Below are 26,424 nucleotides of genomic sequence, written 5' to 3'. Positions count from 1 at the left end.
AGACGCTTCGCCATGATTGTAGTTTTTCGGTCGCATATGCGTCACAAATGCTCCGTTCAGTTATCCTTGTAAATCTCAGCGTTTTTGTTTTGTATTAAAAAAACTTTATTAAACTAAGAACGGTAATCACGAGTCTTTGTTTTATTAAATGTTGTCAGAGTTGGTCGATTTTCAAGGACTATTCATGCTTGAAACCTTTGATTAAAAAATAAATCTATATACATATAGTAAATACCATAAAGTTGATGTTTCCACAGAATTATAACAAAGTAGTTAAGGAAGAAAAAGACAACCCCTTAATACATCAATATTTAAATCATCAAAATGAAATGTAAAAACATTAATTTTAACCATGTGATTATGTGTCAAAGTATTAATTCCATTTATTTTCTTAAAGAGCATTGTATACTCTCGAGTTTGGGAGAACTTTTCGTCATCTTTCGGACTGCACCTGAACGCATCATGATCCGGTGGCTGTTCAGATGATCTTTGTGCGAACGAAGCAGCACAACGAGCGCAGCTAGCAGCCCGCTCCAGGCAGACTCACTGACCAGAAAGACGGCGGGCAGGACACGTTCTGTGACCGAAAATTCACACTTACTGCGATTATACAACCACAGCGACAGCCTGAAAATGGTAAGAAGACAGTTTAGCTTTTGAGCGTTGACTGTTTGTGTGTTTTTTCTAACGACAACCAGGTTAGCTTGGAGCTAGCTGCTAAAGCTAAGCGGTTAGCGAAGTGTTTTCCTGACTCATTATTGAAGAGCCCAAGAAGCTAGGCTGCCATTTTACACAAGGCACTTAGTAGGACTCGATTGATGCCTTCTGGTACGACAGAGACGAGTCTTATAGATCATAATAAAAACATAGCACATATATCTAACGGAATGCGGATATAAATCCAGTATCGTACGTAAATCGAAGGCTAGTTCACACAGGGGCCAAGCAACCGGGCTAACAAGCTAATCCGAGACGGCTAATGAGTCTTAGCGGTGTTGCGTAGCAGTGTCAGACTCCGGTCGTAGCCCACTGAACCATAATCACAACAGTGGTTTCGACAAGCGGCGTCAACTTCAGTGTATATCGGGAGATATCGGCGCTTTCGGTCGGATCGTTGCCCCGCCGCCCGTGTCGTGCTCGGACTCCGAGCCGAAACACTTCGGCGTCGTTAAAGCGTTATTTCTTCACCCGGGATATAGCGAGGTGAGGATTTACAGCTTTTGTTTCAAAAATATGATCATTATTAGATGTTTTCGGTTAATAACTCAATTGGCCTGTCATCTCCTAATGAATGAGATTTTCACCGCGTCCTGACAGGTGATAAAACTCACCGATAGTTCGCCACCTGATAGGATGGAGAAGTCCATCTCTTCATGCTCACACACTTATTTCTTTCATATATATATATATATTAAGTTACGTCTTTGTTTTCATATAGACAAAGCGGTAACATTTAAACTAAAGCCATATCAGCTTTTATTTTTACATGTGGTTAATTGCACATAAATGAGGTGGAACTTGTATTTTTCCGATTTTTTAAAATTAACATTTTAAATTGGGGTTATATGTTTCCTGTACCAAGAGACAGAAATGAAAGCTCAATTCCACCATGGAATAACTACATTTTAATTTGAAAGTCTCCCATGCTCTTGCCTGTTTTGTAGTGTTGAATTTAGCATCAATTTGAACAATTACCAATTTTTTCAACTTAAATGCTGACTTTTTACTTTAAGATACTAGCTTATATTTCCTTGAGATATTGTTATTTTGCATGGAAGAGACTCAGTGCGTCTTGGCAAAAACAAATTAGATTTTTTATTTTATTTTGAATGATTAAACTTAATTCTGACTGGTTATATTGACAAAAGTATATTTAGGGATGTTGTTTCCCACTCACATGCGATAGCTTCAACTACCATTGTCAATAAATTACTTTCTTAGTGAATGACAAATAGGGCTGCCATGATTAGTCGACTTAATCAACGACTAATCGTCTAGTAAAAGAGTCAACGACTAATTTAAAAGTCAATTAGCCATCACTTTATATTATATGAAGTCAGGGTGTAGTAAAGTTGATAGTTATGACATTCTGCTCGCTTTTTTGGGATATTTTTGCATTTATTAATAGGTTTTTTTTTTGCTATTTTGAAGTTTAGCTAACATTTCAGCTGCATCCAAGCTGTTTTGTTTTTTTCTTCATTCTTTAGGCCAATTTGGCGTTTAAAGGCCATTTAGGTAATATCTTAGCTGGCTGTCAGCTTCAGCATTTTCAGCTATAAACTTCAGGATTTTCAGCTATGAATTTCAGCGTTTTCAGCTATCAGCTTCTGCATTGTTAGCTATCAGCTTCAGTGTTTTCAGATATCAGCTTCAGCGCTTTAAGCTATCAATTTCAGCATCTTCCGTGGCCAAATCCAGCTTACAGCATTCACACTAGCATTATCACAGATAATGCTATATATATATATATATATGTGTAGTTTAAAGCTAATGACGGTTCAGATGTGTGCTTTACATCCAGTTTAAGCATGACTCGATTAGTCGACTAATCAGAATGAATAATCGGTGATTAGTTGACTATTAATATAATATTTTGTGGCAGCACTAGTGATGAATAAAAAAAGATCAAGGTTTGCATAATATTGTTCTTTTAAGTTGCCTTTTCAGGTTGATGGAGAGTCCTGGTTTTTGAGTGATCAGGTTCTGTTTTGCAAGAAGGTAGTTTTATTGATTATTTACCTTTAGTGTAACGTAGTTAAAGAGTGGATTCATTTTGATGGAACTGGAAGTAGAAAAAAAACAGCTTTATTATCAGAAAGTTCATAATTTAACTTTTTATAGTAATATTGCAGTGATACAAAATACCAGAGGAGTGACTGTTGTCCTTCTGTACATCTGCTGCTTCTCCTCCAGTGGAATGTATCAGTTTGAGGAGACTCGTCACAGCATCAGCTTCCTTCATCTCAAACCAATACAAACACTGCCTACACAACCAGCTGGCTTTCCCTGGATTTATTTTTACTTACATTTTTTATTTATGCCTTGCAAAAAAGTTGTTGTTTTTCTAAGGCTTTTTTTGTACTTCAGTAGTGAAAAATAGTTAGCAAACGGTTCTTGAGTGATGTTTACAAGTGAATGTTGCTGGCTGACTTGCTCTCCACACGACTACAGTTTTTACTATGGTTGGTTTGCATTTGTAATCAGGACAAAATGGAAAGTTTCTAGTGGTGGAAACAATATTTTAATAGTAATATTACTTTGAGAATTTTTAAACATTTCTGTTGAATAATAATAATAAAAAAACAGCATTTTGATCCATTCACACATTGCTCTAAAGTTAGTGTTGAATCTGTGGTGTTGGGATCAGTGATGTACTGATCCGGTTCTTTTTGGCCCGATCTGATACAGAGTCATTTGATTTTGAGTATTGACCGATACCGAGTCCCGATCTGATACTCTTGTAGCACATTTAAAAAATGAAGAAATTTAACAAACTACAACAGAGTATTAGGGCCACCAAAAAAATAATAATATTACGACTTCTTTTCTCTTAAATTTACAACTTTAAATCTCTTAAATTTAGGACTTGTATTCTTGTAACTTTATGAGAAAAAGGCTTAAATTTACAAGATTAAAAGTCCTAAATTTATGAGAAAAAATGAGTATATTTTATGACTTTTTAAGTCCTAAATATTTACTCTCGTAATTTAACAGTTCTGACTTTTTTCTCGTAAATTTGCTAAATTTAAAGTCGGAATAAAAAAAAAATCTAACTAAACTAGTCCTGAAAAAATATTCAAGTTGTTCCCTATTTATTTCATTAACGTTATTTTAACATTCAACACTTAAATAGAGCATTTCTGTGAAGTAGCTTTAACAAACAAGTAAAAATAGTGTAACTATTACCTAAAAAATGTTATCTAGTAAATATTGGTGATAATTAGTCGTGAGAGAAAGTTTAGTGATATAAGCTTTAATATCTTCAGAACTATTGAGTATTTTTAACAAAATGTGATGCATACCTTCATTTAAAAATTCTTAAACTATTGAGACTTTGTTTTAGCATGAATATAATGAGTATTCATGGCTAGCTAAAATCATTACAGCCATTTATTCTTTTTTTAAGATTATGGGATTATTTTTAACCTCTTGTTTTATTGCCATAGCAGTTATTTTTTCTTAACTTTTATTTCTCTGTCAGAAAAGTAAAACAAGCATATCAACAAACAGCTCGGGTCCTAAGGAGTTAAATCACCGAGCTAGCGATTAGCGCAGTTAGCGTCTGCTGAGTCGTCTCTGTCGGTTTAACATTAAAAAGAAACACAATCCTGATCTTTTTTCTGTTGAAATGGGTTAAGACAACTCAGTCAAGACACTTGCTGTCAGTTTAAAGCGTTTTTAAAAGAGTTATTGATCCTAGAAGTCTGAATCTGTGAACATTTTGCTAGCTTGACTGAAGTGTTTTTGTTAGCCTGAAGGTTGAACTGCTGCTGCGTCCAACAGCAATAACATGTGCTGATCCGTTCATGACATGCAGACTTCTAGTGGAGGATTTATCTGGAATAATAAGCTAGAAATATGAAGCGCTGATCAGAATAAAAATAAATTAAATGTTGAATACTGATCGGCGGCAACAACCAATAACAATCAAATCATCAACCAGATGATCGGGCCTGAGTTTGGATCACGTGATCGGATGGGGACATCCCTGGTTAGAATGATTGTACACATATCAGTCTGACTCTGAAAACACTCATGCATGTCTGAAAAACAACAAATCTTCTAACGTTTTCCACTTTACGGCTGTATTCTTCTTGGCTATCTTTCCTCAAACATTAAATTCTTGTTATACACGATGTACAAAAAGTAAAGCAAGAAAAAGACGAGCTGCTGGATGACCTCCATCGTTGCTCTTCTAGTCGTCGGACTGCAATATTTTAATATAATAATATAATATTAGATTTCAATTTTCTGTTTGCAACTGCTGAAGTTACAAATGAAGTCTGTAGTTCACTATAGAACTAAATCAAATAACCCTTACGGGGTCATTAAAAAGAATGATTTACAAAATTCTACATATGTTTAGTGGAGTTTGAGCTTGCATCTTGATACTGAGCAGAAAAGCTGCTTCTCCCGTTTTAACATTCTCTTCTGTTGCCAAATTTTCCAAGGGAAACCTCATAAACATCCCGCAAACATGCAATTGTTGAAAAAGCGACGTTTTGTGAGTCATTGTGATCAGCTGAGTCGTTATTCATTTTTATGAGTCAGTTCCACGACTTTTCTGTGTGGGTCATAAAAACATCCAATCAGGAGTCTGACACTCAGAAACTCAGCCGGTGGCGGCTCAGTAGCAGTCATGAAAAGGCCATCCAGTCTGTACACAAACAGACTGTCAACACTGACTGGCTCCATGCGCTGTAGTGAAACAGAAACTGCTCTGTGAATGGTAGATATCCCGCTTCTTCAGAAGTTTCCGTTTGGGAGAAAACTGACATTTCTTCTGTCAGTTCATCAATTCTGATCCTAAATGATTTCATTTTTTTAAAGTTGTTTCTTGCTCTTTAATTTCTCACTTTTCCAAACATGTTCGTTCCCTTTTTTATCCATCTGTGTCTGCAGTAACCAATTCCAAACTCTATAGTTTTAATAGTCTAAACTATATGTATAAATGTATGTTTAATTAAAATTAGTGAAACACATTACAGAAAACTCTCAATCCCCATAGAAACATCCATTGGTATTAGTTGCTGGTAAACCTCATTTGTAAGAAACCAGACCAGTCTCTTAATGAAGCCTGAGGCGTTCTGCTGTTGTGAGTCTGCACTGCCCTAGCAGGTTTTTGGGTTTTTTGCCGTGGTTTACATACATGCTCCAAATATAGGGTATTAGGTTGTTCAGTCTGGCCGGGACACACGGTGACACGGGTAATCAGATTTACTGAGCTGAGCTTTTTTTCCCACAAGCACTGCTCTGCCTCTTTCCTCCCCTGGACTGTGCTTATTATACCACTCCCTGCATCCACCCCGTTCAGGAGGGCTCTCATCATGGTAGCAGGAGTAAGAAAACTGCTGGAAACTGAATGCAAGCGAGCTTTGGCTGTCTGTCTGTTTAGAAGGCCACCAGTCATCATCCAGAACCATTAGAATTGGGTCTCACTGTCATCATATTAAATAGATTCAATACTGATTCACTACTTCATCACTTTATGTACAAATCAGCCAAATTTAATTAAATATTACTATATTTTTATTCCAAAACTGACTTTGATTGTAGACTTTTTTTAACACTTTATTTTTATTGTTCTTGGGTTTTTTTTACGCATTTAGGGTAATCATACATAAAAGGGCAAACATTGTAAATAAAATATAAGTAAAAATAAAAAACACAAGCAAAAGTCCTGTGACGACAGCAATCACATTCAGGACAGATGATGGTTTCTAGAGGAATTTGGAAAACATTAAATGGAGACATCTCTTAACTGAAGTAGGGGTTTGAGACATTTCCCTTCACCATCTTCAATCCTGTTTTGACATGTAGCCCAACAGACTAGGATCATAATACAGATAAACAATGAAGCCACTAACAAGTGCCCTCACCTCTAAGCCATCCAAAGACCCCCACAAAGCATCAGCTGACATTCTGATCAGCACTGAATCATTTGCATCGGCTCACATGGCGTCCAGTTGCTTTCAGCCACACCTCTGAAGCAGTCAGCACTTAAATAACCGGAATTCTCCATGTGCTGTTAGAACTGATACTTGGATGAGCAGCAGATCATCTTCTAGATCAACCTTTAAAGTTCAGCTGCCCTGAAGAACAGAATCCTGCAGTTCTAAGCAATGAATTCATTATTAAAGCAGCAATATTCAGCTGTAGTCGTCTTATGCTTTTTATGATCTCAAAGATAATGTTTGACCCATCTTTATTAGCTTTTTATAGACTTATAACAATAGTTTAGTTCTTTTTACAATCTAAATGTTTTTGGCTGTCTCTTTAAACCAGTTTGTGCTCTGGAGGGCTAGTTTTGTTGTTTTGTGCATCCCAGAGAAACGGGAGTGAGTGAAAATAGACAAAGTTTTCCTTGTTACTGTAGAAGCAGAAATTATTGATTCATTTACATGTTGGTGATAAACAGAAGCAAATGAAAGAGCGCTATTCCATCTATGTTTGACTGAGGATTTTTTTTTTTTACAGTTTACTTGTTTAATCTGAGCAAGACTTTAACTTGTAAATCAAACTACATTTCTAAATCATCCACTGACAAACAAATAGATCCATCAGCATTTTCATTTTCCTCATTTGAGCTGGAATCTGGCTCTAAAATCTGCGGCTGGATAACTCCAATCTTGCTTTCTTTCTTTTTTTTCCCTACTCTGTTAGCTTGGGCTTGTCATATGCTATAAGCTAGCAGAGAAGATTGTGAGCAAAGGGTTGATGGGAAATGAGTTGAGGCTAACTCCTGCGCCAACAGTCCCACCCACAACACAGTGGCGAATTTCTGCAGAAAATGTCTTAAAAAAACATAACAGACTTGTTGATTTTGGCTAAAAACTTAATGATCAAAAACCCCACCGGGAACACTTTTACAGAAGAGAAAATATATAGTTGGAGGGGAACTTTTCAACCCTTCCTCTCTCTTTGGGGTCCAGAAACTCCAACCACATATTGATGTGTGATTCCTTCCATGACAAATGTGGACAAAGGTGGACAGGATTTTATGTCTGCCATGGACATTAGTGAAACTCAAAAATCAATGATAAAAAAGGTTCATCTCACTGTCTTGTGGGGTCCAGATGACTCTACTTTTAATGTAAACAAACCAAGGAGAGTGGAAGGGTTAAGAGTGCTGGTCCACATTTTTTATAGAAATGTTCACATTGTCCCGTTTTTTTTTATCTGTTTTTTCATTTATTTATTTAAATAAAACCCTTCGTTTAACCTAACAATTCTAATTCTCTTATTTATATATACTTGTGTATATGTAAAGGAAAACTCGACTGTTAAGATGATTTCTGCTTCATATTTTAAAACACGTTTATTTTTTTTCAGGATTATTTTATTAATAAATCCCAGTGGAATAAAATACAAATATGCAGTCATGCTCAAAGTGATTCAATGTTAACTGTATTTAGTTTTAATCTTTAGTCAAAGTTTGAGAGTTGTTAACCTGAACCTTAAAAACCCTGTGGGTTTAGTTTGTGTGTTAACAACAATTTTATTAGTTCCTTGGCAATGATGCAAGTTTTACAGCAGTGTAATGAAGAAGTACAGTCCTGAACACGCTCCTCATGATGATCAACAGATATGAACTTCTAGTTTCTCAACATGAAGCTGTTGGTTGTTATGACAGGGCTGTGGAACTGGTTCAGGTCAGATACTGGGGGGGGTACATATGTGGTGCCTCCTGCTGTGGGAATCTGAAATCTGATCTAAGCACTCCGATGAAGGACATCATTCTTACAACCAGAGATTAGACTCATAAGAGATGAATTAGATCCTTGAGTGTTCAAGTTTGGTGGCTTTTTGGTTGAAAAAACATCCTAGTAGACCAAGTAGACTGGACTCTGAGTCTATGAGGGGTGTGTTGGATATGAGCAGAGATGGATTCTGGTCAGAAGTTACATTAAAGCTGCTGGTTCCACTGTAAACCAGAAAGTTTGAGTAAGTGAAAAATCCTGGCAATGACGTTCTCTTTTTGTTTTAACCTGCTCCATAACTGCTGGCCAATCTCTGAAGAGATCTTTAGTCAGATGGTTTTGTTTAGAAGTGCTGGACCGAAATAGAAATCTCAGGTAGATGCCAGTCTGAACACAGACCAAATGTAATCCTCAGGACTCGATCCGGAACAAATAAGTGGACTCGATCGAATCAACGGACTTCCCAGTCTGAATACACCCTTAATGAATGAATCAGTCTTTATTCTAGATCGATCTGTCTGAGGCAAGTTCTTACCAGTAATCTTATCAACCCACAACATTTTAAAATCATTTCAATATGAAATAAAAAGACTATAATCAATATTGAGATTTTTCATTTTAATTGAGGCATGATAGGTTTGTTTTACAATCTAAAAATGTGCCATCACAGCTGACAACACACATGTGATGCAGCAAAAACTGATCAGCCATCATTTCAGTCCAACCTGTGGAAACACTTTGAGTTTAGCAAAGACATGTGACCAAGCACAGTGGGCTGAACTTGATCAAGCTAAAATGTGAATGGATTTAACGTTCGTTTTTATTTACTTGTTTGTTTGTACACATATTTAATTATCTTGAAGAAATACAAGAATCTGGAAAACTTCAGCTGCACTGTTCAGTAGCAGCTATTTACGACACTGGTGGAAGTTTAGATAAAGATGTTCTGATCCATTTTAGGTCAGTGAACTGAATTGAATTGAATTGTTCAAAATGAACCAAGATCAACTATGAATCAGATCGTCAACCATTGATTATTATATGAATTTAACCGTTAAAATGAATTGTTACACCTCTATAGTCAGTGTCAAATAGATTTTAACCAAACCTTTTCTTTAGAGCCAGTCCTTTGCTTATTTAAGGAAATTGAACAAAACAAATAAAAACAACTCAGGATGTCCTGTTGATGGCCTCTAGCACTAAGAGATCCTCAAAACAACAACTAAAATCTAAAAGAAAATGTCTTTAGACTATGTAAGTAAAGTGTATTCTACATACACAGATTTAAGTGGTGATAGATTATTAAAGTATGATTTTAAAAAAAGCAACCAAGGAGCAAACACGAGGGGAACCCAACCTTACTACAACCTAAAGAAAAAAGAATGAATGGTAATTTTATTATTCAAAGTCCATTCTCTGCTTGATTATGTTTTAAATAGGTAAAAACAAATAAAAGAACGGGAAAGAGGAGACTATTTTTGCTGTTCTTATAGTTTTTGAGAGTCATGAGATTGAGTTTGTAAACAAAAAGGTGATGGTTCCTTTTGGGACTGGTTCCTTTAATGTTTTCTTCTACTCCACATAGAGTTTATGTATTTTCCACATTGCAGATTATAAAACTATTCTTTTTTTTTTACACGTCATACAATTAAGTTTATTTGATTGAATTTTCTCCTTGCAAACCCAAATTATCATCAGATAATGGATGGTATGAAGTGCTTTTTGTGTATCATGTCATCCGTCCCATGATTCATTTTCATTTTTAAAATGCATCATTTAGTTTGATTCTTGTTTTCACGAACCTAAACGTGCACACACATATACGTTTTGTGAATGGACGGGGGGTGTGTCGTCTGCCGGTGTGAGTGGGACTAAAGTCAGCAAAAGTACAAAGAACACAATGAGATGCTTTAAAACATCTTTTAGGATCATATATACATGATGTCTTCTTGTTTTCTCATGTCATACTGTTTGAGACTCATGAATTAACCTTTTATATCTCTATTTGGAGTGAAGAAAGTTGATGACTAATCGACTATTAAAATAGTTGACGCTAATTTAATAGTTGATTAGCCGTTACTTTATATTATATGGAGTCAGAGTGTAGTAAAGTTGAAAGTTATAATGGCATTCTGGTAACTTTTTGGACTATTTTGGCATTTATTAAGGGTTTTTTAGGCTATTTTAGTTTAGCTAATGTTTTTTCCTTTTTTTAAAGCTAATTTAACGTTTTCAGCTATCAGCTTTAGCATTTTCAGCTATTAATTTCAACATCTTCAGTGGCCAAATTCAGCTTACGACATTCACACTAGCATTATTGTAGGTAATGATATATATCTAGTTTTTAGCTAATAATGGTTAAGATGTGTGTTTTACATCCAGTTTGCACATGACCTGATTAGTCGACTAATCGTAAAAAATAATTAAAATAGCTATTAAAATAATCCTTTGTGGCAGCACTAGTTGTGGTGAGTTTGTGTTGGTGCAGAGCAGTGGATGCAGATGTAGAGCTGTGTGGGAGGATGGATGCTGGAGACAGAAGTTGGGCGTGGAGTGGACGACTGATATTAGTGAGTGATGAAGGCCTATCCAAGCCTTTGTGTTCCCAAGGCTTCTCCTCTGCCTCACTGCCCACAGTGCCTCTCTATCATCTTTGCCAGGGTGTTGCTCAGAGAAGCACAAGTCGAAAATACTGCAGTGTCTGGGCTGAGCGATTGCAGTGCTGAGGATTATTCCTGCAGTGGCTACTCTTACTTTAGATTAAAAACAGAGAAGAGAAAGCACATCCTTTTCGTTTCTGGGTTGAAGGTTTTTAAACAAAACAGTAATGCAGAACCATTTTCTAGCATTTGTGTATTTTCTCTTTGCAATAATGCTTGCCTTTCCAAGTTTACCTTATAAAATTATTTTTACATTAGATAATTTAAGCTTGTTTTGATATTTAATTCCCTTTCTAAAATCAAGTTCTGTTCCAATCTATAAAAGGTGGAAATTTTTAGGACATGACTGTTTGTTTTTTACTTTAGTTGTTGTTTACAATGAAATTACACAGTTCTATCACAAAAGAGGCATTCTCAACCTCCTCGGAAGTGAATACTGTGTATAAAACGGCTAAGATTTGTCTCTGAACATGATTTATGAATGCCTAAATATAGTTGGATATCAGCTGCAGGAACATGTCCTGAGCAAAAACATGTTCATTAGCTTCTTTAAAAACCAAATATCAGCACTTTCTTCCTCACATTCTTACAGTCACGACCTGATGAACAGCTGCCACATCACTGAAGTCACTCGCACGTCTTCATTGTCACAGTCCTAAGAGAAACTGAAGGCAGCAGCTCCTGCAACGCCCCCCTCCTTCACTGACAGTTACTCCATTTGTGTCACATGTCCTGAGTCTCCGGCCCTAATGGCTGGGAATGGCCAGAGACTGGCATTGCCTCCTGGTACTTCCAAATATAGCAACACTGCCTACATGTACACAGCAGTTTTTACTCATCCACCCGCCTTCTGCACACTCTTTGGCTGCATTCACACAGCAACAGCCACAGTCTTTTCACATTTCAAGGTTATTGAGTTTGCAGCACCAATAATTACGAACACAAACGTCAACATAGTAGGCCTCAATGCTCTCATCCTAACAGTTACATTTCATTACCTTCACTGATGTGTTCTCATAGTTTAAAGCCTTGTCCTGTAAATGTCTCCATTATAGTTCATCATCCACTTGACTGAACGTTTCATTGACCTGCTTTCATATAAACACAACGTACATGGATCTAGCAAAATGATTTATTTTCTTACATTTGATGTTTTTACTAAACATTAAGGATGTTTTTCTAATCCACATTGAAGGCATCATTAACAGTATATCATTTTATCTCACCATAATTAATATATGGCTGAATGTAAATATATGAATTTGTTCACTTACAGGTGAATAATGCCTTTCACCTGAAGTCACACATACAGATCAATTGCAGCTGAGTTTTGTGATTGGTTAACTGATTGGTTTAACTCAAAGTTTCAAGTCATCATGCTCTGCAGCTCCAGTATAAAAGCCCCACCCATCTTATATTCTTTAACGGTCAGTCGTTATTGAGTTAGCTTTAGCATGGCTTTAGCATGGCTCATAGCTGTATTGCCTTCAGTCGTCAAACATCTACTGGCTTACAAAACGTTCCAGTGGACTATGAAGTTAGGGAACAGAGGTTGAGTGCAATTAGCATTATGATTATGCATTATGAGGTGATGGATTTAATGAACATTTCACTTGGCATTGTTTGTTTAATTCGTTAGCCTTTATTAGCTATGATGCTAGCAGCATTTTACCAGTTTCAGACTCTGGTCCCCTTCAGGCCTTCAAACCCTCAGCTGCGGCGGCAGCCCCGTTGTCGGGCATTACGAAAGCAGCGTCTCTTGCATTGATAAATATTACTGGATTGGCCCTTGGCTATTTGCTGCTATAGACACAGACATATGCGCTCTGGTGCCATTGCTATGCATTTAGGTGTGTAGCAGAACGCAACTGTTTTTTAATGTGAGACATGCGGACATCAGCCACAAAAATTGAGCCAGCTCCCTCATTTTTTAACCGATTATCACTAAACATGGCTCAAATTAAAGCTAAGAAAGCGATTGATGTCGTGGTATATTTCTGGCCACTTCCTCCATCTCCTCTGGTTGAACCCTGAGTCGTTCCTGGCCAGATGAGAGACGTAGTGTCTCCAATCCTTTGTCTTCTCCAGGGCCTCCTCCCAGTGGGACATGCTCGGAACACCTCCCCAGGGAGGCTTCCAGGAGGCATATCCTCTCAACTGGCTCCTCTTGATCTATGAACCTCCACCATAACGTGGTGGAGGGATTTTAGAGGTTTGAGAGTTTAGAACCCCTTTTAAAAGTATTAAACTCTTACGTTGCTCTGGGGCTTGCTAGCGGCCGTGGTTCTTCCCACGAGTCCCAGTCGGGTTCAGCCCAAAGAGATGATGTGGCATCCCTCCCCGTGTGCCCCCCACCTGCAGGGTTTTTTTAAGAGACCAGTGTAATGTGGCAGTTGGGTGCCACCATGCCCCAAACCCCGTTCATGGACTTGACTTATAATTTATGAATTTTGTTAGATATGTTAAGGGCAATTCCTTTACACTCTCTAAGTGTTGCAGTCTTTCTAGAGGCGGGTTCCTTTTCCAACTCTGTCACAGACACTGATAGCGGTTACTTGGGCCTCTCTATATCCTGTCAGCACTAAATTACAGCTTTAGGCCACCATCATATGTGGCTGTCATCAGTGCCACCGTGAACTACGCCTTTCCCCATCATGGTTCTGCAGTGTGCTCTGATAACCACTCATGACAGATTTTCTCTGTTTGATTGGTCACTTTGTGGGTCCCCTTAGGTTTTTAGAACTGGCACTACAGGATGAATCAAGAACACATTGGCATGTGCCCCTCTTCATGTCAAGAAGGGGGTTTGAACACAATTTGAGCTGTAACAGCTAACCTGTGTGTGTCTGTTCTGTAACAACACTGGATGTAAACGGTGGTTTCTGTTGGTCAGTGCAGTCAGTGCTCTGGGGGAAGTCAGGGAGACGCAGAAGTGGACTAATCTGTCTTTAGCTGACTGACGTCAGGTCGCTGTTGGCCTGCAGGGCTCAGAGCCAGGTGTCAGCAGGTAAATACACATCACCTGCTGCACTAATGACCCAGTCAACAGAATGAGAACTGAAACATCCTGAATGGGTTTTTATTCTGGGGGTTGAATTGGTTCTGAATAAAATCTGCTTTGGTTTGTCCACAATCATTAAGGCAATTCTTTCCCTCTTAGGTCATCTGGTGACGTTTACAAAGGGAGGAGGCCAGACAGCGCCACCCGGGCGTGCAGCGAGGGACTGCATCCCATCAGATCACTGACGACCAGCTTCCTGAAACTCCGCTGCTGCTGCCGCCAGATGGACTGCAAACTCTGAGGGTCCAAGGATTCAGGACTGAAACCAGCTGGGGGGGGGCACAACGCTCACTGGAGCAGGAAAAGGAGGGCATTGGTTGGGAAAGGAAAGGACAAGGGGCTTTATGATGTCTTCAAACAGAACCCAGAACCCCCACGGACTGAAACAGATAGGCCTGGACCAGATATGGGACGACCTGCGGGCCGGCATCCAGAAGGTGTACACGCGGCAAAGCATGCCCAAGTCACGCTACATGGAACTCTACACGTATCCTGTGAATGAGTGGAGGCTGGATGTGGCTTTATGGGGTAAAGCTGGTAGTTTACTTACCAGCTACTGCGGTAGAGATGTTATTACCCACAAGTCTTTGTGCAGGGTTACCAGAATCCTGGGTCTGTTTTCATGCTGCAGTGTTTTTGAAAGCAGGCACTTTTTAAACTGTAATTTGACTATTTTACTTGAAACAAACTCAGAGGCAGTTTTAATTTAAAGGCTTCATTTTTGTCCATGTTTAACGTTCACTTCTTGATTTTACTTCATCCTGATGCAACAGAATAAACATACAGCTTTGGAATAAACGTACAGCTCGACTTCACCTCTCAGCCTGAATGTAAGCTGAAAGAGGAGATTCTTTCAGATGTTTTCAGCGTTTTAGATCTCAGTTTCATGTGTTACCTCTTCAGGTTTTTTTCTTGACTCTTCTCTCAGACATGTATATAACTATTGTACCAGCGTCCATCAGTCCAGCCAGGGCCGCGGATCTGTGCCTCCAGCAAAGCCCTCCAAAAAGTCCACTACCCCAGGTGGGGCTCAGTTTGTGGGCCTGGAGCTCTACAAGCGGCTCAAGGAGTTCCTAAAGAACTATTTGACGAGTCTACTCAAGGTCGGTGCTCCCCCATGCTGGGTCACGAGCATGTTTGGATAAACTTCCTGTGACGTCTGACGGTTTCCACCTGTTTTTCTGTCCTTGCTTGTCTGCAGGATGGAGAGGACCTGATGGATGAGTGCGTGCTGAAGTTTTACACACAGCAGTGGGAGGACTATCGCTTCTCTAGTAAGGTCCTAAACGGGATCTGTGCCTACCTCAACCGCCACTGGGTTAGACGGGAGTGTGACGAGGGACGAAAGGGCATCTATGAGATCTACTCGGTGAGTGGGCGTAGGCCGAGGAAGGTTGTTCCATCAAAGTGTTGGTTTTAGATTGGAAAGCTGAAACATCTTCAGGCTTTAACTTTTCGGTTGTTTTCCTGCAGATTCGATGTTGACTTTTGTGTTGGTGTAGGAACTGTTATGATTTACGAAAGAAGCTGCTGCAATCAGCTCCTCATTTTGGTGTTTAGTTTCAGTGAAGGTCCATTTCTCTCAGGACATGTCAGTCACTTCCACTCTGTTCAGTACGTTGAACTTCTAGCCAATCCTCCTTTCCGGTTAAAGTGGGCAGGCTCATATAAGACCGGTCACTGGGAGAACACGAGCACGTGCAGCGCTCGAATGTCTGGGTGCATTTCACAGAAGTTGGGCATGTGACGTTTTCGGTGACCTGATCAGTGGTAAAATACTTATCAAATATGAGCGTTATTGTCCTGTCGCACTGTGGCGGCTCCCTGGCTGCAGCCAGCCTCGGTCAACGTGCCGGCAGACAGAAAGCCGCTGCAGGGAGCGGGGGCAGCCTGCTCGGGTCTCCTGAACTGTGATATTCTTCTCATTTTGTCGAGACAATAATAAAAGAATCGCGTGTTTGACAGGCGGCGAGCGGTGAATTTAGCAGTCTCCTGAAGTCCATTCACCGTTTACCCAGTGCCCTTGTTGCAGATTATCACCTCTACTCCGTGCTTTAAGGTTGATCGAAGCACTTTTGGTCCTATCAAAATGTGTTTTGATCATCCTTCCTAACAGTTTTTAATTCCGACCCCCCACCCCACACACAGACTGTGTGTGTGGGGCTGAACACTCTACCACTATGCCACTGAACCGGAGGAATAAAGAAAGAAGGGCTGGTGACCTGTTCAGAGTGTACACTGCATTTACTCAACAGTAACCAGGATACAGTGACCCCATGACCTCAAAACAGATTGATCGGGTTCTGAAAATGGATTCTTGAGCAGTCATACTTGTTTACATACTTATAAACACTACCTTTGAACTGGCTAAGCTTTAAACACACTGTGTGCTTCAAGAAGTCTTGTTGGTCCTTTTTTCACTTGAACCCGTTCCTGTTCAGGAGCTGTTTTTGAGCAGCTCCGCTTCACGTCTTCATGTTTGGTTGGATCTGGGTATGTCTGTCTGATCAAATGACATTACTCTCTGTTAGTTAGGCGCTTGCTAAGAGTAAAACTCTGCTCATCTGTGCTGCTCTGTGGAACGTTTTTGTCGAAGTCGATGAAGGATGTAGAGAGCCTGCAGCTTTAAATGTCATCATTAAAGAACTAAAAATGCTTCTCGTTTCTTCCCAGCTGGCCCTCGTAACCTGGAGGGAGTGTTTGTTCCGGCCCCTCAACAAGCAGGTGAGTTTGTTCTCTTTGTGGTTGTTCAGGTTCTGGTTTGTGTTGCAGAGCTGACCCAAATGTCCTGCAGGTAACAAACGCGGTCCTGAAGCTGATCGAGAGAGAGAGAAACGGAGAGACTATCAACACCAGACTGATCAGTGGAGTTGTCCAGTCTTACGGTACGTACTTGAAGAAACCAGGAGAAATGAGTCTGGAAGTTTTGATCCTTACAGTGGTTGGTATTCAGGAGTGTCTGAAAGTTCTGATGAGTAGCTTTTCCTCTCTGTAGTTGAGCTGGGTCTGAATGAGGAAGACGCCTTCACCAAAGGCCCCACACTCTCCGTCTACAAGGAGTACTTTGAGTGCCAGTTCCTCACCGACACAGAACGCTTCTACACGCGTGAGAGCACCGAGTTCCTGCAGCAGAACCCGGTCACAGAGTATATGAAGAAGGTCGGCCTCCTAAGTCCTACCCTCAGGTCATTACAGGAGGTTTTGCTGATTCTGTGCGTTCATGCAGGCGGAGGCGCGGCTGCTGGAAGAGCAACGGCGCGTGCAAGTTTACCTCCACGAGTCCTCTCAGGACGAGCTGGCCAGGAAGTGTGAGCAGGTCCTCATCGAGAAACACCTGGAGATTTTCCACACAGAGTTTCAGAACCTGCTGGATGCAGACAAGAACGAAGGTGAACCTACAGAACCTCCGCTGTTTTAGTTCTACGACTTCATAGTTCATCCGATCACGTGATCGAAACTCAGGCCCGATCACGTGTATAACAAGAACGACTCGGTTGTTGCCCCCGCTCAGTATTGAACATTTAATTTATTCTTATTCTGATCAGCGCTTTATATTTCTAGCTTATTATTCCAGATAAATCCTCCACTAGAAGTCTGCATGTCATGAACGGATCAGCACGTTATTGCTGTTGGACGCAGCAGCAGTTCAACCCTCAGGCTAACAAAAACACTTCAGTCAAGCTAGCAAAATGTTCACAGATTCAGACTTCTAGGATCCATAACTCTTTTAAAAACGCTTTAAACTGACAGCAAGTGTCTTGACTGAGTTGTCTTAACCCATTTCAACAGAAAAAAGACCAGGATTGTGTTTCTTTTTAATGTTAAACCGACAGAGACGACTACTCAGCAGACGCTAACTGCGCTAATCGCTAGCTCTGTGATTTAACTCCTTAGGACCCGAGCTGTTTGTTGATATGCTTGTTTTACTTTTCTGACAGAGAAATAAAAGTTAAGAAAAAATAACTTCTGCGGCAATAAAACAAGAGGTTAAAAAATAATCCCATAATCTTAAAAAAAAAAGAATAAATGGCTGTAATGATTTTAGCTAGCCATGAATACTCATATTCATGCTAAAACAAAGTCTCAATAGTTCTGAAGATATTAAAGCTTAAAATCACCAAACTTGATGACTAATTATCACCAATATTTTCTAGATAACATTTTTTTAGCCAATAGTTACACTATTTTTACTTGTTTGTTGAAGTTACTTTACAGAAATGCTCTATTTAAGTGTTGAATGTTAACATAACGTTTATGAAATATATCTGTTTTTTAGGACCAGTTTACTTTCAAACTTTTTTTTAAATTGTGACTTTAAAACTTTAAATTTACAAGAAAAAAGTTGCAACTGTTAATTTATTAGAATAAAAACTTTTTCTGATAAATTGACGACTTTAAATCTTGTAAATTTAAGAGTTTTTTTCTCATAAAGTTACAATAATGAAAGTCCTAAATTTAAGAGACCTAAAGTTATAAATTTAAGACAAAATAAGTCGTAATCTTATTTTTTTGGCGGCCTTAATGCTCTTTTGTATTTTATTAAATGTCTTCATTTTTTAAATGTGCTACAAGAGTATCAGATCAGGACTCGGTATCGGCAGATACTCAAAATCAAATGACTCTGTATCAGATCGGGCCAAAAAGAATCGGATCAGGACATCACTAGTTAAATTGATCTTTAATAACTCAGCCTGGATCTCCTTCACCCTGCATGAATGATTGAACCTTCTGTGTTCCCAGATCTGGGTCGGATGTACAACCTGGTGTCGCGGATCACTGACGGTCTCGGTGAACTGAAGAAGCTCCTGGAGACTCACATCCACAATCAAGGCCTGGCCGCCATCGAGAAGTGTGGAGAAGCCGCGCTAAATGTACACGCCCTTTTCTCAGTTCTGATACTAGTTACTCACTACACTCACCACCCAACTTTATTAGGCACACCTGTCCAACTACTCGTCAATGCAAATGTCTAATCAGCCAATCACATGGCAGCAACTCAGGTTCAAGGCAGTTCTGAAGGTAAAAGGAGGTCCAACCCGGTACTAGTGAGGTGGACCTGATAAAGAGGCCAGTGAGTGTAGTTCTAAACGTCTAGATTGAAGGTAGAGGAGGAAGCTGCCTGAAGCCTGGACATAAACTGACTGAGGATCTGAGTCATGTTCAGAGTGTTTGGAGCAAATGTGACCTACAACGTTCACTGATGTTTAATGCAGGACCCCAAAGTTTACGTCCAGACCACGCTGGACGTCCACAAGAAGTATAACGCCCTGGTCATGTCTGCGTTCAACAACGACGCTGGCTTCGTGGCGGCACTTGATAAGGTCAGTGATGTCCTGAAGTGTTTTTGGAGACCCGCCGCACAGATCTGAGGACTCGTGTGTCCACAGGCATGTGGACGCTTCATCAACAACAACGCTGTCACCAGGATGGCTCAGTCATCCAGCAAGTCTCCAGAGCTGCTGGCCAGATACTGCGACTCTCTGCTGAAGAAGAGGTTTGTGTCAGAACCACTTGAGATGCAGACTGATGCAGTTGCTTGTAAGAGTCTTTATCTTTGATTTTTTATTTTCTCTTCAGCTCCAAAAACCCAGAGGAGGCAGAACTGGAGGACACGCTCAACCAAGTGGTAAGAGTCTTTAGTGGTTAGCATGTGTTCGCGCTGCAGAAGGTGCTCAGCTGTCTGCTCTTCCAGATGGTTGTCTTCAAGTACATCGAGGACAAAGACGTTTTCCAAAAGTTTTATGCCAAGATGCTAGCCAAGCGCCTGGTGCATCAGAACAGCGCCAGTGACGACGCCGAGGCCAGCATGATCTCCAAACTCAAGGTGAGCTACATGCAGCACAGTAGAGGACCGCACACCACCACATGCACGCTAACAGCACTCTCTTTGTTCTACTGCAGCAAGCATGCGGCTTCGAGTACACGTCCAAACTGCAGCGCATGTTCCAGGACATCGGAGTCAGCAAAGACCTGAACGAGCAGTTCAAGAAACACCTGAGCAACTCGGAGCCTCTGGACTGTGAGTACACACCCGTGCAGAAACATACACACACGTAAACGCAGACACACGTAAACGCAGACGACACATGCAGACACACGTAAATGCAGACACACGTGAACGCAGACGACACATGAACGCAGACGACACATGAACGCAGACACATGAACGCAGACGACACACGCAGACACACATAAACGCAGACGACACATGAACGCAGACGACATGCAGACACACGCATACGCAGAGGACACATGCAGACGACACATGCAGACACACGTAAACGCAGACAACACATGAACGCAGACCACACATGCAGACACACGTAAACGCAAACAACACATGCAGACACACGTAAACGCAGAGGACACACGTAAACGACAGACGCAGACGACAGACACAGACGCAGACGACACACGCAGGCGACACACGCAGGCGACACACGCAGGCGACACACGCAAACGCAGACGACACGTAAACGCAGACGGCAGATGACACACGTAAACGCAGACGGCACGCGCAGACGCAGACGGCACGCGCAAACGCAGGCGGCACGCGCAAACGCAGGCGGCACGCGCAAACGCAGGCGGCACGCGCAGACGGCACACGCAGACGACAGACGCAGACGGCACGTGCAAACGCAGACGACAGACGCAGACGACAGATGGCACGCGCAAACGCAGACGACACATGCAGATGGATGCGCAGACAAGTATTTTCATTCACAATTATTGGGAAAAAGTTTAAACTGACACTGACTGCATGTAAGAGATTCGTTACTTCGAGTCAAACAGCAGTTCTATGTATTCTGTGTAGAACAAGATTCTTCTTTCAGCTTTTATTTAAAAAAAAGGATAATTCTACTCTTGAAAGTTCCACCTGTTTCGGTGAAATCTCAGTTTACTAAAATCTCAGTTTGTTAAATAAAACTGTTGGTTTTTAACCTTTTTACACCTGAGCCGTCGGTGGTGACACTTAAACACAAAATTACTTTGTGTTAACAGTTAAGTTACAGTAAATCAAAGAACAAGCAGTAGAGCTGTGGTGTTTTAAGGGTTAAACTGAATGGATCCGGGGACGTCCAGCTGTGTGTGAAGCTGCAGCCTGTCCACATCTATCTTTCAGCAGCAGGAGGCATCAGTTCCAGTTTGAAGGATGGGAATTGAAGCTGATCATGAACTTTGATGTATTTGTTCAAACGTTCAGAAGACGTTTCCTGTTCTTTGTCATTGTGCCGCATGTGAGTGTGAGAGATCTGTCATCCACTCTCCGTGTTCTGTGGGTTTCAGTGGACTTCAGCATCCAGGTTCTGAGCTCTGGGTCTTGGCCGTTCCAGCAGTCCTGTACCTTTGCTCTACCCACAGAGGTAAAACTCCAGAACTGTTCTGTGCTGTCATGGTTATGTGAACTGAACGGAGGTTTCCTGCAGAGGCCTTCAGAGCTTTCAGCTCCTTTTCTGAGCACAACCTCACTCAAAGGCTGCTGAGTCTGTTTGGTGTCCCGATTGTCTTAGCCCTCCCACCTGATTACCTGGATCAGGTGTATCCAGCCAATCAGAACATGCCAGGGCGGGGATGTTGGTAAACTGGCAGGAATACAAACCTCTGCTGTTCTCTAAAGACAGACCAAAAAGGCTGGATGAGGTCAGACTGGTGTAAGAAGGACCTGAACTATTGAAGAGTGCTCCCCTGTTTTGTTTCCAAAAACGTCTTCATTTCTCTGGAATCTGGTGCATGTTCTTGTTTGTGCAGTTGGTGAGGAGTTACCAGCGCTTCACGTCGTTTTATGGCAGCAGACACAGCGGCAGGAAGCTGACCTGGCTCTATCACCTGTCCAAAGGAGAGCTGGTCACCAACTGCTTCAAGAACAGGTACAGCCGGCTTCAGAATCGGGCAGCACACGGTCTGGAGTCGGTTCTCTTCAGAGACGCTGCTGTTCACAGGTACACCCTCCAGGCCTCCACCTTCCAGATGGCCATCCTGCTGCAGTACAACACCGAGGACAGCTACACGGTGCAGCAGCTGACCGACAGCACACAGATCAAAACTGTGAGCGTCCTCCTGAAGACACGTCCATGCTCACACCGCTGCTCAGCTTCAGCTTCTGCTTTCTTTTTTTTTAGGACATCCTGATTCAGGTTCTGCAGATCCTTTTAAAGTCCAAGCTGCTGGTGAGTGTCATCAGTTTTCTTTCCAGACAAAACCACCATCCCAGATAGAGCTGCTGCAAACGATTGTTTTAATAGTCGACTAATCACCCATTATTTATTCCAATTAGTGACTAGCATTACCTGTGATAATGCTAGTGTGAATGCTGTAAGATGAATTTGGCTGCTGAAGATGCTAGTGCTGATAGCTGAAGATGAATTCTGAAGATTAATTGATAGCTGAAAACACTGAAGCTGAAAACGCTGAAGCTGATAGCTAGCTAAAATATTAGTTAAATGCCAAATTAGCCTAAAAAACTGAAAAAAGCCTAAGTTAGCTAAAATAGCTAGCATGTAGCTGAAATATTAAACTCCAAAATAGCCTAAAAAACCTTAATAAATTCTAAAATAGTCCATTAAGTTAGCAGAATGTCATCACTTTCAACTTTACTACACTCTGACTCAATTCAATATAAAATAACGACTAATTGAGTATTAAATTTGTTGTCGACTATTCGTGGCAGCCCTAATCCCAGATCTATGATTGAACCAGGATCAGGTCCACCAACCAGGAGCCTCGTTCTCCTACAGACTGCTCTAAAGAACTTTTTCTGACCTTTCTTTTTAAAAACAATTATTTGTTGTTTTGTTTACAACTATCATTTGTCAGCAATATAAAGAAAATAAAGTTTTAAAGATCAGGTTTCCAAAACAATCTTCACAAATTACTTTTGTTTTACCAACTGGAGCCACCAGAGGGCGACAAAGCATAAAACAATAATTTAAAAAAATCATAATTTTAAGAAAATCGTTTTATTTATAGGAGAATGAATTAAATTCCAGTTAGTACAACCATCTGTGTTTTCTTCTCTTTACACCCTTAAGTTTAGCGGACTCTGCTCCTTCAAAGTTGAACCTGGACTTTGGTGTTTTCAGGTTTTAGAGGATGAGAACGCCAACGTGGACGAGGTGGACTTCAAACCCGACACCGTCATCAAGCTTTTCCTGGGATACAAGAAGTGAGTGATAGATGGACCCCATGGAACTGAGATCCATGATCAGAGTTTGATGACTTTTCTCCTCTCTCCACCTCAGTAAGAAGCTGAGGGTGAACATTAACGTTCCAATGAAGACTGAGCAGAAACAAGAGCAGGAGACGACCCACAAGAACATCGAGGAGGACAGGAAGCTCCTCATCCAGGTAAGATGCGTGAGGGGAACCTCAGAGCTGCTGGAGCTGTTTCAGGAGCAGTGTGTGCTTGCAGGCTGCTATAGTGAGGATCATGAAGATGAGGAAGGTCCTGAAGCATCAGCAGCTCCTGGCTGAGGTCCTGAACCAGCTGTCGTCTCGGTTTAAACCCAGAGTTCCCGTCATCAAGGTGAGGAGTTGAACTTGATCAGCTGGAGCGGCTCAGAAGTGTCATGTTGACTCTGTCTCCCTCTTGTGGACAGAAATGCATCGACATCCTGATAGAGAAGGAGTACCTGGAGCGAGTGGATGGAGAGAAAGACACATACAGCTACCTGGCCTGAACGCTGCAGCACCCATCCGCTCCACTCACTTTTGTTTTTATTTGTAACTTTTTTCTTTTGAATTTTATTGTCTGAATAATAAAGTGTGGATTCCTGAGTCATGCGACCCACCGACCTGAGGAAGACCTGAGCTTCCTGTCCCCCCCGCAGTGATGACGGAGCTCCAGCCTCCATCAGCGCCACGGCCCGTCCCGTTCCATCCGTACGACTCGCTCGCTTCATCCTTTTATTGTAAATAAAGACTCAAAGAGGAACAAACAAAACCTTCTCTGCATATAGTGCAAATGTTTGAATTAGTCTACAGCCAGTCAGGAGAGCCGCATCCAAAGGTTTCTGCATGCTACTGCCTACCCGCACCACAGCGAGCGCCACAACGCAAGGATGACAGGAGTCAGTCGGGGATCCAACCGCCGCGGCGACGTCCGACCCGGGGTTCATGCAGGAGGCCAGATCCATTACTGAACGGTGGACATTTGTATAGTGTGGTTCATTTTCTAAATGTGTGATAAATAAAAACAAAGATTTCTCTAAACGTCGTCTCATTCTTCATCTGTTCATGTCAAGTTTTGTGTTGAGATGAACTACAAAAAACCCACAACCTCAATGTTCCACAATATTTTATTCTGCATCACTTTGAACAAACAAAAATCCCTGTAAACAGTAATCAGCACCTGTGATCAGACAGATGGAGGTCTGACAGCATCTGGAAGAGGAACCTCTCGGAGCGACACGTTTCCCAGACGGGAGCAGAACGCTGCCAGTGAAGAAGCACCACGTGAAGCCCTGAAGTCTCCAGCCGAGTTCACAACTTACAGATGCAGAAGAACGCGTTTGTCAGCAGAGGATTGAAGCTGGTGCTGCTGAGCTGTCGGAGGTTCTACGAGCACCAGAGGACAGGAACGCTCTGAGGCTCCCGTCTGACATCCTGAAGAGGCAGTGAGCTGGTCGAAGCACCGAGGGGTGGGGGGGTCTGGTCCAGGTAACACGGTGATTGTTCAGGACACGAGCGACATGCTGGCATGTTCCCATCAAAACTTCCCTCACCTGCTGGATCTGGTTCCAGAATGAAGAACCAGAACCAGATGCAGATGGATGATCAAAGCAGGTTTAACAGAGCAAGGCATGATGGGAAACCCAGCAGAGCATCAGAGGAAGATAAAAGAACTCAGATCTGAGAAGAAGAAAGAAGACAAACGGTTCTGCTGGAGGACTTTGGTCCCTGAAGATCGGGGGAGGGGGGTTGCGTCCTTCCTGTGCCGACATTTGGGAGATGTTTGAGAACATTCACCAGCCCAAGAGCCCCACAGGAGAGGAAAAAGACGAGAAGTCCAAATATTCCCAGTGTTCCTGAAGAGAGCGGAGTTTGGAGGAGCAGCCGGTTTTCCTGAAGTGATTGTGTTGTTGTTAAGGCCTTTGTGTTGCAGAGCCACAGAGGGAGGGGTCGGGATCAGGCGATCTCCATCTCGCGCTCGATCCCCACGTACTTCAGAGCGTCTGCCTGGCTGTACCTGCAGAGATGTTCAAACGCCATCAGTGACGGATCCTCCTCTGACAACATATCTGATACTTTATACGACAAAAACGTCTTAATCAAAGCAAAACAGGAAACATCTAAACGCCTTTTCTTAAATCGTTTATGGAGTTGGATGAAGGGAAGATACAAATGCTTTATTTATTAAAATGAACTGTATAAATGTGAAGATTTAGCTGAACAGCAGACTACTAAAGCTAAAAATATAGATGTCAGAGGGAGCTAACAAAAGCTATTAGTTTTTACATCAGAAGATGAAAAAAAAAACTATAGTATTAGGGCCACAAAAAAAATAAATAAATAAAATAAACGTAAAATTACAACTTTAAATCTGGTAAATTTACGACCTTAAAATGGAAGTGAGCCCACAGTCCAGCGAATGAACGGCGTGAGCTGAAGCAGACCGACCAAACTGTGAAAAGCGTCTTGGATTTCAACAGGTAAACCGAAAGTTTAAAACGTTTGGAAGTTTCTTTGTTTGATTCAGTTTATTAATGTTTTATTCGTTGATGGCGGCTTGCAGGATCTCTGCAGATTCTGTTGATGAAGGCGTCCATATCCTCGCAGCTGTTCACTTCCAGTCATTTCTTCCTCCATGAAAGACCAGATCTCCTCCAGCTCTTTCATGCTGACTCATCTGTTTTCAGAATGTTTAATGTTCTTGTGCTAAAGTAACAGACTATTGTCGTTCCTCAATGTTGTTTTGTGTTGAAACTGGATGTTTCATTTGGAGAATAAGGTGTACGGAACACCGTTTCCATTCTCCTTTGGTTTCTGCGCGTGACAGAGACATGACATAAGGTGGTGAAAGGGCTTCTGGGTATGAGAATGAAAGGGCAAAATAAAGTGTTCGTCCTGCAAACGTTTCTCTGATCTCTTTAGTTTACATATGAATCTCTGCACTACCGACAATGAACCCGGAAAGTCAGTTCACTGGTAATTTGATTTCAACTTGCAAAAAGGTTCAGAATTTCTTAGTTTTTAACACCGATCTGGAAATAAATCTTTACAAGATGCTCCACATCTTTTATCTTTGAGCACGGCTCTGATAAACAGACAACTTTGGTTCTTTTCT

General features: G+C 41.2%; 3 protein-coding genes across 7 annotated transcripts in view; 2 read left to right on the top strand and 1 right to left on the bottom strand.

The window, feature by feature from the left end:
- mon2 (MON2 homolog, regulator of endosome-to-Golgi trafficking) overlaps window positions 1–26,424 on the top strand; it is a 448,157-nt gene that overhangs the window by 364,747 nt on the left and 56,986 nt on the right. The window lies entirely within an intron of this gene.
- On the top strand, window positions 441–24,081 carry LOC112152486 (cullin-1). The gene is made up of 22 exons (XM_024282114.2): window positions 441–636; window positions 14,241–14,628; window positions 15,070–15,244; window positions 15,343–15,510; window positions 16,815–16,865; window positions 16,936–17,026; window positions 17,137–17,300; window positions 17,368–17,530; window positions 18,882–19,012; window positions 19,355–19,462; window positions 19,529–19,635; window positions 19,719–19,767; window positions 19,834–19,965; window positions 20,043–20,160; window positions 21,429–21,505; window positions 21,891–22,009; window positions 22,082–22,187; window positions 22,262–22,309; window positions 23,222–23,304; window positions 23,381–23,486; window positions 23,551–23,664; window positions 23,738–24,081. Exons 2-22 carry the CDS (start codon window positions 14,486–14,488, stop codon window positions 23,816–23,818), a joined length of 2,334 nt encoding a protein of 777 aa, XP_024137882.1. The 5' UTR covers window positions 441–636; window positions 14,241–14,485; the 3' UTR covers window positions 23,819–24,081.
- The window catches only part of ezh2 (enhancer of zeste 2 polycomb repressive complex 2 subunit), a 14,557-nt gene continuing 12,551 nt past the window's right edge, over window positions 24,419–26,424 (bottom strand). For both annotated transcript variants that reach the window (XM_024282115.2, XM_024282116.2), the window contains one exon: window positions 24,419–25,326. In XM_024282115.2, coding sequence (XP_024137883.1) covers window positions 25,266–25,326 — 61 coding nt within the window. In that variant the 3' untranslated portion in view covers window positions 24,419–25,265. The remainder of the gene's footprint in view (window positions 25,327–26,424) is intronic.

This window comes from Oryzias melastigma, linkage group LG6 (assembly GCF_002922805.2).
Source record: "Oryzias melastigma strain HK-1 linkage group LG6, ASM292280v2, whole genome shotgun sequence".
In the NCBI taxonomy this organism is placed as follows: Eukaryota; Metazoa; Chordata; class Actinopteri; order Beloniformes; family Adrianichthyidae; genus Oryzias; species Oryzias melastigma.
The sequence above is the reverse complement of the archived record's forward strand: the minus strand, read 5'-3'. Positions and strand labels throughout refer to the sequence as shown.